The sequence below is a fragment of the Hakea prostrata genome, chromosome 4, assembly GCF_041222555.1.
Source record: "Hakea prostrata isolate BN-2017 chromosome 4, UWA_Hpros_2, whole genome shotgun sequence".
In the NCBI taxonomy this organism is placed as follows: domain Eukaryota; kingdom Viridiplantae; phylum Streptophyta; class Magnoliopsida; order Proteales; family Proteaceae; genus Hakea; species Hakea prostrata.
Window position 1 is genome coordinate 27,139,169 of NC_142603.1, and position 9,719 is coordinate 27,148,887.

General features: G+C 39.0%; 1 protein-coding gene across 1 annotated transcript; it reads right to left on the reverse strand.

The window, feature by feature from the left end:
- Nucleotides 1–2,979: 2,979 nt before the first annotated feature.
- Nucleotides 2,980–9,480, reverse strand: LOC149018624 (uncharacterized). The gene is made up of 2 exons (XM_089152794.1): nt 5,943–9,480; nt 2,980–5,866 (listed from the first exon to the last, which is right to left on the reverse strand). Exons 1-2 carry the CDS (start codon nt 8,902–8,904, stop codon nt 5,517–5,519), a joined length of 3,312 nt encoding a protein of 1,103 aa, XP_089008920.1. The 5' UTR covers nt 8,905–9,480; the 3' UTR covers nt 2,980–5,516.
- Between the last annotated feature and the right edge of the window lie 239 nt (nt 9,481–9,719).

Sequence of the window (9,719 nt, forward strand, 5' to 3'; positions counted from 1 at the left end):
ATGATAGCACAAACAACCAAATACTCTTAAATTTTCATACTGAGCAGCATGTCCAAACAAAGCTTCTATAGATCATCACCAAAAGTTTTTAAAGGCATGCAGTTCATTAGATACAAAGCTGCTTGTGCCGCATATGTCCAAAATAATTGAGGAAGACCAGCTTGAAAAAGTAAAGCTAAACCTGATTCAAGAATGTGTCTATGTTTCCTCTCTGCCACTCCATTTTGGGAAGGTGTATAAGGACACAAAATGCGATGAGAAAGACCACTTGTAGTAGCCAACTTTAACAACTTCTCATATTCAGAACCACCATCAGACTGAAGAGTACAAATCTTAGTAGAAAAATAAATTTCTACAAGATTCTTGAACTTAGTGAAAACAACATACAAATCAGATTTGAGTTTCATAGGATAAACCCAAGTGTACTTTGTGTATTCATCAACAAAAACAACATAGTATTTAAAACCATCCACATAAACAATTGGGGTTGGTCCCCCACAAATCAGTATGAACAATATCCAAGGGTCTTCTACAAACTAAAGTGGACAAAGAAAAAGGAAGTCTATGACTCATGGAGCATCTACAAGCATCACAAGTTGGAAGAGAACTAGAAACACGCATACCAAGTTTCTTCAAAACTAGAAAAGTTCGGGCAGGAGTTGGATGTCCAAACCTCCTATGCCAATCCACTACAGTAGTTACAAAAGCTGAAAAAGGAGCTGCCAAAGGCTTACTGTGATCTGAAGCTACCATTGTGTGAGCTACATAGATGTCTTTAACAGTGTCATGTTGTTGCTTTACCAGATGATTATGAGCAGAACGTGCAAGTTGAAGAACATAGAGACCATTATAATTCTTGCCTTCCATCAGCACCCTGTGACTCAACACATCCTTTACCACAAATGAATCACAATGAAAAACAAAATACACATGATTTTCTTCAGAAAACTTGGAGACAGAGAGCAAGTTAAATCTGATTTTTGGAACACAATGAACATCAGACATGACCAAAACATGATCTAAACAAGATGTGGAAAATTTCCCAATGTAAGTAATGAACATGACTGAACCATTACCTACAATCACATTTTGCCTCCATGTATAAGGTTCTTGATAAGCAAAATTAGCTAGATCTGCAATAATATGACAATCAGAACTAGAGTCTAAAATCCACAAAGAAGAATTGAGTTGATAGAAAGAACCATCCAAAGATTTTAAGATTGAAGAAACACAATCTTACCCACATAGGCATGATTAAATCTTTGAGGACACTGTGCACACACATGACCATCAACACCACACAACTGACAGACAATTCTTGATTCAGTTGAAAAATAAGAAACAGAATCAGGAGAACCAAGAATACCTTGAACTCCATGAGCAGATAACATTCCATCACTTCTTCCCTGTGTAGAAGTACCACCACTATATCCAAAACCACCATTAGAATTATTCATAGCAGAAGAATAACCAGATCTTCCCTGAGATTTTTGGTTCCAAGGTCTGCGACCACCAAACCTTCCTCTAAAACCTTGAGTACTGCGACCAAAATTAACAGAAGAAGTACAAGCACAAAAGGGGGCATTTCTTACTGCAACATTAGCAGACATAATTGGAGCAACATATGCAAAAGCAGAGGACCGAAGATGACTCTCTTAAGTCAATAGCAGACCTTGTAAAACATCGAAAGTAATGGTGTCAGCACGAACAAGAACTGAAGTTGAAAAATCCTTATAGTCACCATCAAGCCCTCATAATGTTGTTAACTCCAGATCCTCATCACTAATCGGAGAATTAGCAGCAGCCAAAGTGTCTGATATTTCAAGAATTTCAAGAAGATATTCACTAACAAAGGACAATCCCTTTTGAACACGAAACAATCTGTTCTTGAGTTCAAGAATACGATTTTTAGAATCAGAGGCAAACACCCGATTCAATTTACCCCAAGCTTCAGCAAAAGATTTTGTAGAAACAATATGAGGTAAAACACGCTTAGAAATGGACGCAACAAGCCAGCTGAGAATCAGTTGATCTTGGCGATCCCAAACAATAGAAGGAGAAGGAGAATTTGTTGCAGATGAAACATCAAAGGCTGCAGGACGTGGATGTGAACCATCAAGAAAGCCTAACAAATCATAACCACGCAACAAATTAAGGAACAAAATGAGCTTTCCACAACAAGAAATTAGAGGAGCTCAACTTGATCGGCAAGGGTGCAGCGACATTAATCAAAACTAGAGAAACCGGCGCGGGAGACATCATCAGAGAAGCAAAAGCCATTAGAAGAACACGTTGCAGAAGCTGATCTCGCAATTGAACAATCAGATCATAACGCTAATCAGAAGCTTAGATCGAGGAAAACACAACAGCTGAGATTGTTTTTCTTCAAAAAAGAAATTAGATCATCTTCGAGTCTTGGTGCAAACAAAACCAGAACACATCAGAAGCTTCTTCATTTGAAACCCGATGGTTTCTTCGTATGAAATTGTAGTAAATTTAAAAACGAAGAGAGAAAGAAAGAGAAAGAAAAAAGAAACTCAAGAACCGATTCTGAAGAAAATATCCTGAATACCTTCAAGAACTGAAGAAACCATGTAAGGAATTGTATTTCATTAGTATAAAGGTAAAGTAGTACAAAATATTTATAGAAAATACAAGTAGTTCCTATCTACACTGCCGGTTTATCCTCAACAAAAGCCACCCCACCAGTCCTGCTAGCTAGTCCAGCTTAGCCTCAGTTAATTTGGGCTACTGGCAGCTTGTTTGAGTGATCGTCAATGAGAAATAAAAATGTCTGAGCTAGCTAGTGATCCTCATGAATGAGCAAATATGTCTTCTCATTTGGCACCTAATTATAATGTCTCCTCAACCAAGCCCTCCCTCTTCCAAAACTACCTCAATGCCCCACCCCTTGCCACCTCAACCTCCATAATTGAATCATGCGATTTTCCTAAAATTATCCTCCAACCTTACCTGTGCTGTGCACCTTAGGAGTCCAATTGAACATGTGTTTGGCATGAAAACAGGAGAGTCCTATCTGTCTTCTTCAAAATTCGATCTAGATGACTACTTCGACTTTACCACTCCGACGCTTGTTGAGAGACTTTTGACATCCTTGACTCCTTTTGCTCACACTGGTCATGTGTTCCATCTCCAAAACACTACACTTGGAATGCCTTGCCTTGCCTTGCCTTGTGCGCTGATCCTAAGCCACCGGACATCCTGCGGGTTTTGTGATCATTATAAGGAACACCTTCCAATGCTAGTATTCCAGAGGTAGTGTAGAGAACCCAATCCACATCAGTTTTGTTGCAACCTCAGTCACGTTGACATTAAAGTTTGATCTCCATTGTTGAAGCCAGATAACCTGAGATCCCACCCTGATCTCCAAGGGCTTCATTGCCACACCTCTTCATATGGTCTTTCAACCCAAATTCAATCCCCACTGATCCTTTTTTCCTTTATCACCTAAGAACGACTTGCCTTTGCACTAGGATCATCCAACAATACGCGATGAAAATTCACTCTTCTTGACAATCAAACTTGAATCTTTCCAGTTGTGATTCATACTCACATTGAAGCATGACAATATACATATGTATTGCCTTGCCTGAATTGGCTTCTGGTAGAGAATGAATAGGTAACATGACAAGTGAAGGGTAGCATTTTGTAAGGTGGAGAGTGGTGTAGAGAGGCTTTCAGGAAATAATGGTCTCTTTTCTCTAGGGTGGACATAAGCAATTTTTCCAAACCACGGTAAATTCCTTGCTATTGTATGCTTTGCTTGCGTTCTTCTTCATCTTTTACATCTGTCCCCAGAACACAGTGTGTTCAACATGATGGTCAAGTTGACCATTTTATTGGTGGTGATGCCAAGTCATATCCTTCTGCTTCCCACCACACCCTCCCTTTTCTTTTCCTTCAGTTTTTCCAGCCTAATCCTTGCCTTTTGTGGGAGAATTCTACTGACATTAGGACCATTCTTTGATGAGTGAGGTTGTACATTAACCATCCTCTAAATGTGTTAAGAAGCCTTCCATATCAAATGACCAATCTTTGCTGTCGACTGCTGTTCAGGTACAGTGTGCTGTGATTCTGTTCTTTATATGTTTTTTTCAATTTGGTGTTTCTACAACAGTACCTCCACCCATTTGATTAAGTTCGATGCTTTTTGCTTTCACCTCCCATAGATCTAAACGTGTTATTGTTGATCTGAAGTTAGTCTAGTTTTCTTACTTACTGATCTAGTTTCAAATATTTATCCAAAAAAAAAAGAAGAAAAAATATCATGAATTTAAGTTTCTGCTTTCTGCCCATTCTTTTCATGTTTCTTCTACCATGAGAGTGTTGTGGTCAACCATGTAAAATATTCTCGGGCCCGTTTTGGAGTCCAAACACGCTAGAATGGACACTATTCGACGTTGGTCACTGCTGATTGGACAATGGATCATCGTCATAATTTCAACCTCTTCGAAATGAGCGGTTCTGAGCACCGAACTGTTTGGAGGTTTTCTTTTGGTAAATTGGGCATGAATGTTGGGTACAAAGGCATTTGATATTTTTCTTTGAAGTAGGGTTTTCTCCTGTATCTATATTTATAGCCTCTCAATAGGTTTAGAGGGGTAGAGAACGGGTATGGTTGTACTATGTTCTTCTTCGTCATACTGAAACCATCTCTGCTCTGCCATGGCCATAGCCTTCAGGTGAACCACATAAATCTTGTACTGTGGTCTTTTGCTCATATTGCTAACATTGAGTTAGTTTGATATTCTGGGTACAAGTAGAGCAGGAACAGGCCATCACTAAACCACATTTTAAGCCCCAGCAGCAGGCTGGTTATTGAGTTATTCTTCTCTATTCTTCCGCTTTGTTTCTTAAAGTTGAATTACTTTGATATTGTACTGTGGTTATTGTTGCTTTCTGAGTACTATCTACTTTACTTAAATCTCATCACAACTGAATGTGGTTTTCATAAAACCTTGGGTTTCATCTACTGTGCTTTTTTTACTCAGACAAGGAGTTCTAAGCCAAAGACAGCAAGTGTCTCAGACCTAATGTCACAGCTAATTATAATTAAAAAATTTTAATCTATGGATGACCCTGCATTGCAAATGAAAGCAACATAAATTTACAAGATTCCTGGACTTATCATGGGGATATGAAATTCATAACCAGAACTAGGAAAAATTGTTGGGTATGATGCACTTACAAAGATTTACACAATGCCATTTATTATCATACCACAGAAGGCTACAACTGAAACAGAGAGGAATGCCCAAAAAAAAGAGAAAAAGAAAAGACTTGAAGACAACCATTTTGTTTTACCTCATGATGTTGACAAATTGACTAAATGAAAAACAAGGAGATTGAAACATGCACTGTTTGCTGCTGCTGTTAGGAATTGGAAGATGAGAAATGGTAGAAAAAAACCAAACCATGTAAGAGTAAGAGCAGTACTGATTACTAATTTTGAAGCCTTTTTGGTATGGGTTATAAGTAGGCATCAGTTTTTCTAGCTAGCTTGTTTGTCTTCTAACCCGATCCCTTGTATCTGTTAGTTGCTTCACCACGTCCCACATTGTCGGTCTATCATTTGGCTGCTTCTTTGTACATCTCAGAGCCAACAGGAGCACAAGGATTACTTCTTCCATGATTAATGGAATCATGAGCTCTTCCATGAGGCTCGGATCAGCAATTTCATCAATGGATTTTCCACTGCTCCATGTGGAGTGAACCCAACTCACCATGTCTGTGTCCACTGGTAATGAAGGATCTATTGTTTTCTTCCTAGTTATCAACTCAAGCAGAACAACTCCATAGCTGTACACATCGGATTCCTTGCTCCTCGATGTTTTGAATGCACACTCTGTAGAAACCCAAAATTACTTGAAGTGGAAAAAACTAATCGCGAGTACAGTGAAACATAAGAACTGAAGGAGTACCTGGAGCAATATATCCAATGGTGCCTGCAACTGTGACAGAGTGAACAGAAGCTGGTGACTGATCCATGAGTTTTGCAATGCCAAAATCGGAGATATGAGGCTCCATTTCTGAGTCCAAAAGTATGTTCTGTGGTTTGATATCTGAATGTACAACAGCAGGATCACAATCACTATGAAGATAAACCAACCCATGGGCAGTTCCAAGTGCGATTTTGTAACGAATATCCCATCGGAGAACTGGAGCCAAATAGTTCTCATGGAGTACATCATGAAGACTGCCATTTTCTAGGTACTTGTACATGATCAGCCCATAGTCTTTGCCAAACCAGAAACCTTCCACTTTCACTAGATTGCGGTGCCTGATCATTCCAACAGTCTCGATTTCCCTAATCATGCTTTTGCTAGCTCCTTTATGGCCTGCAAACATAATTTTCTTTACAGCATACAGTCTGTCTGTACCCATTGATGCCTTATATACAATCCCATGAGCTCCTCTGCCAGTAATGAATCTTTCATTCAGATCCTCAGTAGCCCTCATTACTTCATTTAATGGGAAATGAGAATCATTGTAATCATACATTTCATCTACTGGTTTTGGTCTTCTACTCCTTAGAAGCATATAAGTTGGCAAAAGAACCATTATTACACAAGACAGAAATGAACCAAGAACTATCAATATGATGTGTACCGTAGTAATGCCTTTCTGAACAGGCTCATGCCTGCATATACTCAAATTGGTGTTTCCGCTGCAAGAGAAGGCATCCCTTGGCCAGCAAGATACACAAAGACCAAGATTTCCTAGAAATGAAGATGAAGAGGATTTAAGTAATTTCATCAGCATTTCCGGTATTGGCCCGCTGAAGCGATTGTATGAGACATTCAGCTCCAGCAATGAGTCTAGTTTTTCAAGAGATGCTAAGCTTCCACTTAAATTGTTTTGAGATATATCCAATATCTGCAGCATTTTCAAATTTCCCAACTCTGTGGGAATGGTTCCTGTCAGTCCATTATCACTAAGATTCAAAGCATAAGCCAGGTTCTTCAATTGTCCAATTGATGGAGGGATATTGCCCCCAAGAAAATTTCTCCCTATCTGTAGCTTTGAAAGCCTTTCAAATTCTGACAACCAATCTGGGATTCCACCAGTGAACTGATTTTCTTTCAGTATCAATTCTGATAATTCTTTCAAGCTTCTTAAACTCAATGGAATCGAACCATTCAATGAATTAGAACCTACATCCAATGAATACAATTTGGCCAGGTTTGAAATTTCTGTAGGCAATGGACCTTGCAAATGGTTACAAGACAAATTAAGAACCTCAAGGTGTACAAGGTTCCCAAGCTCTTGAGGTATGAGACCCATCAAGTTATTCCTAGACAAATTGATTGTAGTTATATTGGTGAGGTTGCCAATGCTTGATGGAATTGCTCCAGTAACTTTATTTCCCCGAATGTTCATGAACAGCAGGTTTTGGTTTGTGACAAACATGGGAAGTGAACCAGTCAGATTATTCTGTTCAAGAATCAACCTTCCCAAGGTTGAACAACTTCCTACATCTGCAGGTATACTACCTTCAAGTTGATTGAAGCCCAGATCCAAAACTTCCAATCGCTTCCTGAAACAGAGGTTTGGTGGGATTGCACCTGAAAACTCATTGTGTGTGAAATCCAGTTGCTCAAGACTACTATTAACACCTAATCCTTCAGGAATGAGCCCAGAAAAATGGTTGTTGGCTAAGGAAAGATTCCTCAAGTGTTGAAGTGTGGTCATCTCTAATGGTAATTCCCCACTTAAACTATTGTTATAAACAAGTATAACCTCAAGGGTTCGGATCCTCCATATGTTCACTGGCATATCTCCGTTCAGATTATTATCGAACAACGAGAGTTCTTTCAAATTATGCAATCTTCCCAGTTCACTTGGAATTTTACCTTCATGTCGGTTTCCATATGAATCAAAAAAGACCAAGGAGCTACAATTACCAAGCTCAGGTGGTATTTTCCCAGATAAGGAGTTCATAGACAATATAAGTTCTGAGAGATGAGAGAGCAACCCAACGGAAGATGGGATCTGACCCGTTAAACTATTATTGAAAACTCCAAATTTAGTCAAGCTACTGCAGTTGCCCAAGCTTGATGGGATCTGCCCACTCAAACTGTTGGAGGAAAGAATCAATTCTTTCAGTTCCTTGCATTTGCCCGAACTGAAAGGAATTGAACCATCGAAACTGTTCCAACTTGAATAAAATTCTTCAAGAAGCTCGAGATTGTTAAGGCTACCTGGTAAAGCTCCAACAAACTGGTTGTGCTCCAGATGCAGTTCTATTAGTTTAGTACAATTTCCAATGGAGTTAGGTATGGCACCAGATAATAGATTATTGTCCAACCATAGGGATGTAAGTTCTGACATATTTCCCAAGTTCAGTGGGACAGAACCAGTGAAACCATTATGACTAAAATAAACCTCTGAGAGATGTGGAACCCAAAACAATGATTCAGGTATTTCTCCAGTTAGTGAATTCTCAAAAAGGGATAAATACCTTAGATTCTGCAACTTTGCCAAACTTTCTAGTACCTCCCCAGAGAAGTTGTTCTCTGATAAATCCAAATGTTCAAGTAGACTACAGTTCCCCAACTCTTTCGGAATTTTACCTGTGAGACTGTTGTTGCTGATATCAATCTGGCTGAGATATCTTAACCTGCCAATTTCTGGTCCCAATGGACCGGCTATTCCATGACTTGAAATGTTGATGTAGATCACATTCTGTTTGTGGTCGCAGTGTATTCCATACCAGTAACATGGTGTGGAGTCTAAGGAGTTCCAACTGGCTTTGATGGAAGGAGGTGCGAACCAGTTCTTGAGAAGAGAAAGCAGAGCTTCCCCATCAGTGCTCATACTAGAGACTTCATAGATAACTATGAAGAATAAGTAAAAAGTCCTCAGAACAGCTCCAGGACTCATCTTAACATAAACAGGAAGAAAGAGAGCCGATAAGATGAAAGAAATGAAGAGATTCAGAGATGGGTTCCTGCTGCTAACTAATTACCTTCATGAACTCTGTTTTCTCACTTCGAATCAGAGAACTGAAAAGGACAAGGGTTTATCAACTGTAAAGCAGAAGATAGAGATGGGACTAAAGTGGGTCTGGGAGTGAGTTAGGGATTATCCTTTCTAGTCTGCAAGTCAAAGTTTAAAATCCATTACTAAGAAAACTACCAGAGGAACTCAAATTTTTAAATCAGCAGCTTCTTTAGAATCCAATGAAAAATTTTAAAAAGCAGCACATGTTTCTTCACACTTTGAATGCAAAAATATTAAAAGGGCCTTGCCTGTTACCTGCTCTTGTTTCTGGTGCCTTCTTAAATTTCTTGGCCCTTTTTTTATTGTGGGTATCATCTGCAAATCATGGCATTTTTATTTCTCGTCTCTGCAATTCATATGATATGAATAAGGTACTGATCAAAAGGCATAGAAAAGAAGAGTTTGAATACTTCGCCTCCCTTCGGTCCCAAATGAGTAAACCTCTACCACCATAGACAAAACTGGGGAGTTCTTACCAAAAGAAAAAAAAAAAAAAAAAGAACAAAACTGAGGGAGCTGGGTTTGGTAGCTCGATAGCAGTCCAGGTGATATTCCAAGAATAATTTTTATTTGTTTATTTGTCATCAAAAGAAGGGAAACTGACTTATTTGGGAGGGCAACAAGCCAAAACAAGCAAATATATTTTTTCTTTTGCTTAAAAAAAGGGGTAGGTTTATCTGTGCGGGAGGTTTTGA

What these genes read in the sequence shown, in the direction of transcription:
- LOC149018624 (XM_089152794.1), bottom strand. Translation starts at nt 8,904, where the DNA reads ATGAGTCCTGGAGCTGTTCTGAGGACTTTTTACTTATTCTTCATAGTT. An exon ending in CATTGGATATATTGCTCCAG is followed by an intron (nt 5,867 to 5,942) that starts GTACTCCTTCAG and finishes GGGTTTCTACAG; the next exon opens with AGTGTGCATTCAAAACATCG.